General features: G+C 37.5%; 1 protein-coding gene and 1 long non-coding RNA gene across 3 annotated transcripts in view; both read left to right on the top strand.

Moving 5' to 3' along the window:
* The window catches only part of LOC136257079 (cytochrome P450 4F4-like), a 36,118-nt gene extending 32,733 nt beyond the window's left edge, over positions 1 to 3,385 (top strand). The window contains exons 10-15 of one of the 2 annotated variants that reach the window (XR_010701797.1): positions 59 to 189; positions 326 to 393; positions 1,621 to 1,703; positions 1,758 to 1,823; positions 2,520 to 2,703; positions 3,350 to 3,385. Coding sequence is in view for 1 of the 2 variants with exons in the window: in XM_066050196.1 (XP_065906268.1) it covers positions 59 to 189; positions 326 to 393; positions 1,621 to 1,703; positions 1,758 to 1,823; positions 2,520 to 2,628 (457 nt within the window). In the remaining variant the exon portion in view is untranslated. Of the gene's footprint in view, positions 1 to 58; positions 190 to 325; positions 394 to 1,620; positions 1,704 to 1,757; positions 1,824 to 2,519; positions 2,828 to 3,349 lie in introns of those variants that run through there. The other variant, XM_066050196.1, reaches the window with a different exon arrangement.
* A 2,995-nt stretch (positions 3,386 to 6,380) lies between these two features.
* On the top strand, positions 6,381 to 8,152 carry LOC136256358 (uncharacterized). Its single transcript, XR_010701471.1, has 5 exons — positions 6,381 to 6,737; positions 7,651 to 7,723; positions 7,778 to 7,880; positions 7,932 to 8,000; positions 8,064 to 8,152. It is a non-coding gene; the product is annotated as an uncharacterized lncRNA (long non-coding RNA).
* Positions 8,153 to 12,608: the final 4,456 nt, after the last annotated feature.

Here is a 12,608-nt window from a genome sequence, read left to right as displayed (position 1 = left end):
TCTTGTTGTAAAATTAGCAGCTTTAAATGGTGTGTATAGTGACGTTCTACACTTACAGGGATGACATGAGCTGTCTTGAGTATGTTGGTTTGTGCATCAAGGAGTCACTGAGGCTGTTCCCACCAGTACCAGCCATTGGTAGAGAATTATCACAAGATGTAGACTTTGATGGACGTGTGATGCCCAAAGGTGTGTCTGTACACAACAGTGAAGTGTGTATGAATATACTATCTAGTGATACATATGTATAATTATTGTATTAGAGCTTTCAAACTGCAGTAGTGTCATATAAAGTCCTATGTACGTATGTGTATATTCATGACAGGTACCAAGGTGGTATTTGGAATTTATGCTCTTCACCACAATGCTTCAGTTTGGGGAGATGATGTGGAGGTGTGTGTATAAACGAATGATGGGTGGGACTGTAGTATACTGAGTTATATTGCACACATTTCCAATATTTTGGTACAGAAGAATCTAAATTTTTGAAACCAGTTATTTTTGTCTCAAAGCTAAATAGACACATACACACATGCTGCAGTCACTAATAAATAAAAATATTGTTATGCAGGAAAGTCAGTTGGATATAGGGAAATAGTTTGTAAATTTGTACAGTGTACAGAGTATAAGTAAACCTCTGGGTTTGTAGAATTCTAGGATAATAGGACAGGAATTAAATTCAGGAACTAGAGCGGCCAATGGAAAATGCTTGGTAAAAGTCATCATGTTAATACACAGGTTGGGTTCTTCTGCTGAAACACTCTAACAGAGCAGTCACCTGCTCTAATAAAGCAGTCAAGTCAACAACTTTCTACATCTATATGCAGGTACTGTATGTCATTTAACTTACTAGCATGTAAACTTCATGGTTGAATCTTTGAAATATTTACAAGGAAGTTTTCAGTGTTCACACTGTATACCTAGCTATACTCTATCAAATTCACAGGCTTTCAATGCTGGTCTCTGATGGTATTTGTTGTATGCTCGTTGATCTGGAGTGGCTTCAGTAAAGAAGCTATAGACAATGAACAGTCATGGAACCACTCCAGCCTGACAAGCATATTGCTGCATATCCTGACATATGTCTTCTTTACAGAAACTGCAGGTGTTGCTGCAGAGCCTGAAGCCTATAATATTTAAGTTTATAGAACACTTTGTCAATTCTTAAATCTTTAATATTTTTGAGGTTTAAAGGAAGTAGCTAGCTTTCAGTGATGACAACTTACCTAATCTATATACCTAATCTTAGGTCTAGTCTATCAGATTCACAGGCTTACTTAGAATGCAGATCCCTGGTAGGATAGTTACTTACAAAACATTCTTGATTGCTCTATTAGAGTATTGTAATGCAAGTGACTGCTCTATCACTGTAGAGTGTTCCAATCAATTGAGTGGATGGCTCCAACAATGCTGCAAAGAAGCATTTTGTTGTAAAATACAACCTGCATAATGACATGACGACCATTACCAGGCCTTTTTCATTAGTCATTGCTATTTTTCATTCCTGTGATCCTGTCCCATTCCCATTTTCCTAGAGTTCTCAATAACACAAAAAGTTAAACTTCATCGTTGAGTAGCTAACTAATTACTGTACAGTTATTCATCAACCTTGTACTATAGGAGTTTGATCCTTTGAGGTTTACAGTGGAAAATTCTAAGGGAAGAGATCCATTTGCTTATGTCCCATTCTCAGCTGGTCCAAGGTTAGTACACACCTCCACTGTACTGACTGTTTATTCTGTTGTGTTCTACAATAGGAATTGTATAGGACAGAACTTTGCTATGAATGAGCAGAAAGTTGCTATTGCTAAAATACTGAGGAGGTTAGAGTTGTTGAGAAACGTGCAAACTATTTTAGTAGTGAACCTATGCTACATGCATTTGTGTTCACTATTCTGACTTGTACCAGTATGGGTGTACCCTCAGAGGTTCAGGAAGCCCTACACTTGAAACATTGAGAAATTGAAGCTTCAGGTTTCGTCAATCTTTTTTTTTATGGTGTCAAATACAGTGCACACATATAGCTACATACAAATACATAGTATACAATAGTTAACAGTTAGTAACATCCCTCAGTAATACCTCTTTCTCTCAAAATCAATGGGATGGTGGCCCAAATTGAAGGAATCGTGCCCAAAAATCTGTTAATAAATAAGTCCAGTGAATTATATTTTATTGGCTGCTGCAGTGACAAACTGTCATCTGTGACATGGTGGAAGGAATAAGCGTGGGTAACAGTAGCAAGGACAGGACAAAAATTCTGAACAGGTCCCCGACATCGTGTTTACACAACAGGCCAGGTTAGCTGGCATTACAATGAGAGGCCATATAACAGGACCTTTATCTTATAGTAAAGTAATGTGATAGCAACACTTGTAGCATTGTTCTAACCAATAATTTCAGTTGAAAGATCGAGATACTCTAATAAAGCAGTCAGGTAATTGTAAGCTATAGTTGAAACCCCTTCCTGCATACACTCATTGTCAGGATTAACTTTAAGTACATGTGCACTTCTACAGGTTTAAACTGACACAAGCAGTAGAAGGGGAAGTCCCTCTAAAGGAGTTGGAGGTCATCCTCAGAGCAAAAGATGGAATAAAACTGAAGATAACTCCTAGGGAATTGTGACACTGAAGTTTTTAGAGATTTACACATGATATTTACATGTTACTTGTTTCTCTTGTTGGAGTTTATGTATGTACACATAGGCGGATCTGAGGGGGGGCCAAGGGGTGCTGTGCCCCCCCCTGGCCCTTCCCTTGCCCCCCTTGGACTCACAGTACTATATTGATACCAGAAACTGGAATCATTCACACTGTATTCAGAAGTATAGAAAGCCAATGGGAAAATAGAAGACAACAGTTATAAATATACTTTACAATTATACTGTACACTGTAAAGAAAGTAAGTTTACGTTATTGTGCCAAGATCGAGATACTCTAATAGAGCAGTCACTACTCTAATAGAACAGTCACAATTCTAATGTCATAACAATACTAGCTACACCTTTATATTTTGATTTAGTACACTTTACCATCAAACAGGTTTTATCTCAGATAGGTTAACTAATCTTTATATACATTGCAAGCATACACGTTTTAGCTAAATGTTACCAAAAATGCTCCCAAATTCAAACCTAGGAGGTCTAATTTTAAAAATTTTTCTCTAATTACAATCTTAAAATTGTATGTCTATCATTCATCCAGCTATACTGAATATAATTATGCAACTGAGTATAACCTGTGTACTAGAATTCCTCTTAGTGGAATAGACACTGTTGTACACTAAAACTTTTTGCCCCCCTTGGCCCCCCCTGACAGTGCCTCCTAGATCCACCTATGTATGTACATATGGAAATCAATGATCAGTTTACAGTTATGCAAAATTGTGAAATTACGACTGAAATATCTGAGATTTTCATGTAGTGTTCAATATTGATCAGTAACCCACAACCATTGCAAACATACAGGTTGTCTCTCTTGGTTGTCACAAGCCTGGGCCAAAACAAGTAGATGTAAAGATAAGAGCTTATAATTACATGCAACATTTTTTACAAAATAATGTCATGAATGCCAGGTTTCATACAGTGAAGAGTTTATGATGCTACATTGGTATAATAATACACTTCACATGCAGTTGTGAGTTCTCTCTAGTTAAAGTATACAGTGAACCTGTATTGAGACTAAGTGTTCTGATTATCAGTTTGACTCTATCTGATACAAGTTGATTTAGTTGAGTGGCAACTAACTAAAGTATGTATAGTGTATTCATCTTACAAGCCCAAAGCATGGATTAGCTACAGTAGCTATTATATTTTCAAAAGTCATGCAGTATTGAAGGGTAGTAGATAGCATCAACCGAACTATCTTGAAAATTACTGCTGCTCCACTGCACTACTGTTGAATATACTTTAATTGACTATCCTATTATATAAAAGAAATCAAGAGTAAATCAATTTGGGACCAGGTATACTTCATATACCCTGTATATATACTCTCAATTCGAGCTCTGTGTTGGGACTGATATCAAAAGTGTCCAGATTACACAAGTGTCCTGAATAGCAGGTTCCACTGTAAAAATGCTAACTAGTGATGCACCGGCCCTATTTTGGCAGTATCGGACTTGTATCGGTAAAGCTATATAAATTCCCGATACCAGCCGATACTTTGGATGACGTCACTTAATTACTTATCAAGATGGCGGCGTACATAGCGCATTGAACGGAGTTGAGCAAAAGCTCCATGAATTCCTTAAAAGAAGCCAGCTACTAGCATTAATAGTACAGTGGGAACTGAAGTAAGCCACGAAATAAGATTCATTGAAGCCATAAACTATTATCTTCGCGCAATTGATAGCCACAAAACCAGCAAACTGCAGTTGATGGGATTAGCAAATGAGTTTAGTGAGCTAAATCACTAGCTGTTTCTTGTGAGAAATGCCTGTGGGACAAAGTATCGGTATCGGATCGGTATCGGCCATTTCTGGCCTCAAATGTATCGGTATCGGATCGGTAGTGAACTTGGGCGGGGTGGTATCGGCATGTCGGTGTATCACTAATGCTAACTACCCTAGCTAATTTTAAAATATGATTGAAAGAATACATTCTAAATTTACTAAGAAGTTGCCACCATCTTGTGCTTCCAGATTATCTTTTACTTTGACTGGACATCGATGTTACCACACAGCCATTCAAGTTAAGTTTACAGATCTGTTAGTAATTATTCGCCTTTCTATTTAATAGCTATTTTCATTTTTCTAAAGATGTCAGAGGTTATTGTGGACCAATTAATGCAAATCGTCTTTTTGTTCCCAGGATTGCCACTAACTTTGGTAAAAGAAGTTTCTTTCATCGTGGAACAACTTTGGAATAGTTTATCTTCAAATGTTGTGGAGGCTGCCACTTTGTCATCTTTTTGAGTATTTGTATTTCTAGCTGTTGTTTTGTGTACTTGGTGTATATATCTGTATGTTGTTTTCAGGGCTCCACTGAAAATCAGCATAAGCTGCGTAAATATTAAAATTACAATAATTATTACGATTACAATGCAGTTTTCTTCTCAAGGCATCAGTAAGCGCCTCTAAAACAATTATTTTGTAATGGTACTTTTGCAAGTACTGACCTTTAAGGGTGCTCTGTACAGTTCATGCATATACGGCTCCCATGAAATTACCATAACTCACAAATGGTTTGGGCAAATATACTGTGCTTTCTTACTGGATATAAGCTAACACTAGAGCACACTTTAGCAACTGCTAATTTGCTGTAGAATGCGAGTTATAATTTTTCCCTTTAAACTAGAACTAATCTTACAGTTTACACACTAGAGCCTTGATACACTATACAAAACAGTACAAACTTATATTGTACGTTTTTATTTTTGTCTTATAGCTTCGTCAATCATCAGATACTGAACTTCCGGTTTGACACTGCCACCAAATTGTGTTGGACACTCTCCTCTCAATTATTAACTCTTGCTGCCACCAATCTTTCTTTTCACTTCCATGCTATTTGTCACCCTAAGTTGCCATAAAAAAACCGCAAGCGCTCTTTTTTTTAGCAAAATTACAACAGTAACTAGTGTTATTATTATTATTGTTAATTAGCAAAGTCCACTAGGGGCAACACGCTAATGAGCATTACAATCACATATTATATTACTTAGCTACAGCGTTCTTAAATGTTTCGAGATCTATTGTGTCGATGTTAGGAACGAGTGTCCATTTGGTTCTACTTGGGGTGCTTAGAGATAATGAGTTACTCTCTAGAATTCCTATAATTAGCTACATGAAAAAACACTTGTCCGCCCAATTGTTGAATATAACAATGTCATATGGGGACCTTCTTACACACTTGACAATCAAAAACTTGAAAGAATGCAGCGTAAAGCAACCAGAATGATTCCATCTATCAACCATTTATCATACTGCAACAGATTAAGACATCTAAACATACCATCTTTACAACACCGTAGACGAAGGGGTGATTTGATATATTTGTACCAAATTCTCAAAGGCAGTTATGATATAGAAAATCATTTATTTACCCCATCCACTTCTACTGTAACAAGAGGTCACACAAGGAAATTATTCAAACATCACACTAATTCGTATACAAGATCTAATTTTTATAGTAACAGAGTAATCAATGACTGGAATTCATTACCCCAATCTATTGTTGATTCTCCCTCTGTCAATGATTTTAAAACACTGCTAGACAGATACTACAGTAATTGCTTATTTGATTTTGTATAGTAATTAGAATAGCTAAGTACATAATAATAATTAATTTTGTTTATGGATGTACAGGCATAAGCCTTTATCCTTAAAATACAAATACAAATACAAATGAAAATAACAAGGAGAAAACATCCTGACCGCGCCAATTTTTTTTTTGGGCCCACTTCTGACTTAGAAAATTTCTCTCGTTTGGTGAACTTATCGTTTTTGTTTGTTTTACGTAAAGTCACATTACTCAGGGGGTTGGTGAATCTCGCGGACAAAACCCTCGAATCAACCCAGCTGGGTTCCTCGGGGTTCTTCTTCTCAAGTGATGTGGCGAAGTCAAGGAGCGAATTATACAGGCAGCTAGTCTTACTACAGTAGGTGAAGATTTCCTTTGCCATCTCACAAACACACGAGATGACTGAAACAGATTCGCCATGGGCTGAACTTGCTGGGAGTGGAGGAAATGAAGGCTATAAGAACATGAAATAGTGAACACTGAATATATCTATATGGTATGATAGTGTAAACTGCAATTGTTGATTAGTTGGATTTCCTGGGACTACATGAGTAGCTATCTTCATTTGATATGCCAGTATGTCAGTCATTCAGTGTCCAGTTTAGCACAGCTTGGTGACCCCACAAAAAGCACAGCTAGGTTTGCATCATTTACTCAGGTGAATTGGCAGGGAAGTACTCATTTTTGTGGGCCCACTTCTGAGTTAGAAAATTTTTACATTTTGTGAATTTACCGTTTTTGTTTGTTTTACGGAGGTCACATTGTGCAGGCATAGATTATATATTCCCCACCTAGGGAATATGTATTCTATGGCTTGCCATTTTCTAATCCTTTTAGTGTGCACATGCAGTACTAGTTTCAGTAGTAGGTGTTCTAGAAGCAGTTCCGTTAGGAGCTATAACATATACCATTATTCTATTGTAATCCAATACTATAGTGCTGCTGTGGTGAAGCTTTATGTTTAGGCCAAGAGTTGTAAGACCACTTCAATATAGTGACCTTGTCAAGTATATAGGTCCTAAACACAACTGAGATGTACTTCATGACCTCATTTATAACACCACCTCAATATACAGTAGTGACCGTGTCAAGTATATAGGTCCCAATTGGTGTTTAACTTGGTCCGTTGTTGGGACATGAAAACTCATGTACTGTATTAATGACCACTCCTATGATATGTTTATTGTGGCAGCTAGTAGTGCTATTTGGGAAGGCTATGATATAAGAATTTTTTGTGGGTGTTTTCAACTATACTATAAGCTAACAAAGCCATTGTCTAGCAAATCGTTTTGTGCAGCATATCGATACTGTTGCAACTGCTATGACAAATTGCATGGTACAAAATAAAGGTGATATGTGGGAACCGTTACTTGTGTATTATCTTGTGAGGTCATGTGATCTTGTCACAGGTGTTGACTGTGGTATTTCATAACGAGATGAATTGTACAGCACTATCACCAGATGACAACTTCAGGGACACTGGTATGATAAGTTGTGTCATTTTTCACACAATCATTTGTGCCACTCCGTTGTTAGGCAAAGTTTACATTACTATGGACACCTCAACTAGTCCAACACGAAATGTAGCTACCCTGATTTATGTGATATGTTGCCATAGTGATAGCTATTGCAACACAAGGTTTACATGACAACAGCATACTACTGTATCACATTTCCGCCATCGTAACAGGCCTACCAAATAAGCATAATTGAAACCTTACTACAGAGCTCAGTAGGAGTGGTAGCACGGGCCATAAAGGTGGGTGTGGTGATATGTTGTTACCATCTTGGTGTGTGTTGTGAGAGCCACGTACTTCTCCAGCCTCAGAATGGCTGTGTTGCCAAGGGGATAAGGGAAGCATTTATTGACTATAACAAAGTGTCCACCCACATGATCAAAGCTGCTGCAGGATAGGTGAGCACCAACCACATTCACACAACTATACAACAGACATAGAATCAGTACATTAGCATGAGTTTCTTGTTCAGAAATTAAACAAACAGCTAGGCTTTCTTGTTTATGGTTTTGTTGATTTTCATTGGATAGATGTAGTGAACAACCACAACTAGACCACGGGTTGCACTTAGTAACCTCAATGCGGGTTGCACTTAGTAACCTCAATGCGGTTGTGGTTGTTCACTACATCTATCCAATGAAAATCAACAAAACCATAAACAAGAAAGCTTAGCTGTTTGTTTAATTTCTGAACAAGAAACTCGTGCTAATGTACTGATTCCATGTCTGACTATCAAGACTCAAAGGCAGCCACAGATTGCCACTTTCTATGCTCTTTCTTTTCCTCCTTCACTCAGTAGGGAAATAACCTTACTGTTAGCTTATTATTTCTACACAAGACAGACATCATTGTCATTGATTCACTAAATGTCATTGGTGACAAATCTTAATACTATACAGTCAGTTTCTTTGCTCACTTTACCTCCTTTACTCAGCAGGGAAATAGCTTTACTGTTTGATTACTTTCTGCCACTGCCTACTAATGTCACAGTGGCTCTGACCTGTCACTATCAACTAGTACGCCAGGCAAATATCAATATAGCAGCCACAGTTTTTTCACTTACTTTTGTTCTTTCTGTATCCACTTTGCTCAGGAAAATTTTCTAGAGGTAGCGAACATCGGTTTCTATGCCATTTAGCCCTCATGGCTTGGCTACCCAATATTAATTACCTCAGCCTGTGGCCTTAGCAATTAATTTGTGGGTAAATCTCTCCCACATCATCTTTGGGTCTCTAAATAGCATAGAAACCTTGTCAGCTCTTATGTGCTAGGAGAGTAAAATACTGATCAAGTAGGCTGTTGCATCACTCCATCAGCTCCAAATGCAGCAGGAATTCCAGATCCCGGGCTGCGGTGTGGCTCCTTAGCGTCTTGACTAAATTATAAATTTTAAATCTTCAACAATACATTTATGGGAAAAAATGGTCGGACAGTTGATGCATATTATATTACTACTTGGGACCAAGAAGGCTACTAAAAACATGTAAACATAACAGGGGGTCAGAATCTCAACATCACAATACAGAAAACCCCAGACCAGCTGGTGACTTGATTCTAAGACAACTTGTGTCCGGTTTCTTAATCTCAAGCGAATGCAAAGTTGAAGGTAATCTGTATATTGGGCTGGTGAGTTTTCCCTGCAATTATTTATTGATTATAGTGGGACATACGTACATATAAATTTTTTAGAGGAAGCCTTATTGAACTAATGGTAGATGCAATTTATGTCTCTTAGGCAGTCTCTTCCATTACTACTCCAGAAGTATAAATTGCATGTGACTTTTTGAGAATTGTGTTTGCAATAAGTGCTCAGCAGAGGTTGCATCCAATAAATGCCATCTGTAATTAGTCTCATAAAAAAGATTAAAATGATTAATTAAAAATACAGTTTGTAGTATATATATATGGATCTCTGTGGGTGCATGGGTGCATTTACTGTATGTACTATGACGTGAGCGTAATGTGTGTATGTTGTTGTGCATTTACTGAATGTACTACGATGTGAGTGTAATGTGTGTATATTTGTGTGTGTGTGTGTTAAGTGTCGTAGTGCATATGTCTCCGTGGTAGCATAGCTGATTATTTGGCAATCGTACGCAAAGTATAGAAATACCCAGTTGTTGTTGCCGTTTCCTTTACCAAGCATTCCATTCTTCCCTGGTGATCTGTTATAAACTGAGGAAAAGCCAACCCAGCTGTATACAGTATAATGGGGACTTGATTGTCTTGAAAGCAACTGCCAACTGTACAGTCTCGTGTCACACAGTAGGTGGGATTTTCGAATACACAGACAATTGACTTGTGAGGCAAAACTGTCTCATTGTTTCACTGGGTATGCTCGCAACAGCCAGTGTATGTGTCTAGTTTGCATGTTGTTCTGTAAACTGGACACCATAGAACTAACCAAAGTTGACTGAAAATCACATAGTACGCATGTATGTACAAGTACGCATGTATGTATGTATGTATGTATGTATGTATGCATGTATGTATGTATGTATGTATGTGTGTATGTTATGTATGTATGTATGTGTGTCTGTATGTATGTATGTATGTATATATATATATATATGTATGTATGTATGTATATACGTATGTAGGAATGTACTTTGATATTTACTGGGGAAGCAAATTTTTAATTGTCCTTTAGTGGTATGTAGGTAGTTGTGGAACTTTAGGTTCAGCAACCTCTCCTTGTGATCCACTAGTCCTGCTCCAGGAGGATTTTCCTGCACAAGATTCAACTGCCTGAGTGGTGCACAGGAATCCCAGTGCTGGTTTGCTGGGTGGTAATAGCTGTGTTTAGCATGGCTGCCGGAGGCTTTGTTTGCTTTCATTTTGCAGGTTGGTACCAATTTTTCAGATGCTGAAGACATGAGCCCTCAATATGGACACCTCTGTCACTGCAGAACAATCCAATGTATTGTGCTGTAGTGCTTTGGAACCTGTCCATGAAAAGTTCCCTTATTAGTGAGGTATCCTAATTTCATGGGTCTAAATGGTGTATACTAACACAAATCGGATCATTGTTTCAAGTGCTCCTTGTGTATATGGGCTTCCAGACTACTTTACATACATAAGGCCTTTAATATGATCTTAATGAGTCCATAGTTCTATGTCTCATGTGCAAGGTGTTTTAATGTTTCCAGCAAAAAGGTTCTATTGTAAAGTGAATTATAGTGGTGAGACAAATACTTTTAATATGCACTTATTCTGTAGCCTCACCATCTGTTAACCTTGGTTAGTGAAACATGGTGCATGGGATTATAAGCTACATAGTAGGAATCATTGCTATGAAAGCGCTCAACAAGGGGATCATCACCCAAAACTGCAAATTTAGTATCTACCTTAGTCATGCTAGTTTATCTGTTGCTATATACCATACTGAATTGTACTGTACTGTATACCTACAACTATAATTATACCATACTGTATGTACCATATTGTTTGGTCACAAAAAAGACTTTAAAATGATATTGTTAACTTGCCAGTCGCTTCCCAAATGTTGATACATAAAGACTGCAGATGTAAGATGAGAAACCGTCTGGTGGAGTGATGATGTGATACCACTTATGTGTGTACATATGCTTTTTATGTGAGTATTAATAGATTTTTACTTTGTACCCATGCACACTCTTATACTAGGTCAGCTTATTAGTCCTGTTTTTTATGCAGATTCCTAATGTGATTATGGCATTTGGTTAGGGTTCAAAATAGGATATGCGTTGTGGGTACAGTAATGAAAGATTGTTTACCATTACAAGAAAGAGAGCGTGATGTAGAGCAATTGCTTCATCCCTGGCCAGCCAACTTGAACCTCCATGCATCATTACTGTAACATGAGTTTTACATGAATGTGAAGTGCATGTATCATGGAGCATGGATGTTACAGTGAGGGGGACATGCATGTACCATGGATACAGGGACCGAATTCCATTGCCATGCATGTACCATGCATAGTACATGCATATTGGGCATGCTGCATGTAGAATCCCACAATGAAAGCCAACAATTGCATGGTTGTTAAAACTGTGAGAAATAGTTATGCAACTCTGATCCTGTTTGTATGACAGTTCTACATACTGTGATAGTCAGTAATACTTTACATAGCAGCCGGGGTGCATGGTAAGCATTATATATAGCAGTAATCATAGTAGTAACAAACACCATGCACATTACATGCATGCCAGCATTTAGTATCAGTACATTTTATGACATATATAAAGTGTTAACACAAATATGCACGTTAGTCTCATGCATGCAACATGTTGGGAAAGCGTCCAAAATCCATGCATCTCACATGAAACATACATGTATATTAACACTGATAGCACGCATGTTTCATGGGACAAAACCATGTAAGATATACGTGTATCCATGGTAACCATATTATCCATTATCAATGTTGTTTACAATAGTGTATGGATACAGTGTAGAATCTGTAATCTGAAGGCATGTAGCAGTGCTACTAAGGGAACTCGTAGACTCTACACTCAAATTATTCACTTTTCAATGGTTCTTTATACAGTAGTGTGGACAAAGCAGCTGAATCTCTGATAATATAGTGCCATGGCAACCATTACCATATGAGCATGCACTTTTATTTCATTGGTTAAAACTACCAACTAATTATTATGAATTTGTTATGAAGGCATAATAAAAGTAGTAACTGAGACAAAACCAGAGAATTCAGAACCTTTGGAGATATTGTAATCATTGAAGGTAGTTTTGCTCCTCCAAAACTTAGTAACCATGATCTGGAATGTCGAGATTATCTCAGATATTCCTGGAAGCATGCAACAGAATCGTTGACAAATTTTGTAGTCTAAGTAGTTACACTAGAGCCTGTG

Source organism: Dysidea avara, chromosome 5, assembly GCF_963678975.1.
Source record: "Dysidea avara chromosome 5, odDysAvar1.4, whole genome shotgun sequence".
In the NCBI taxonomy this organism is placed as follows: domain Eukaryota; kingdom Metazoa; phylum Porifera; class Demospongiae; order Dictyoceratida; family Dysideidae; genus Dysidea; species Dysidea avara.
This window is presented reverse-complemented; position numbering and strand designations above follow the sequence as displayed.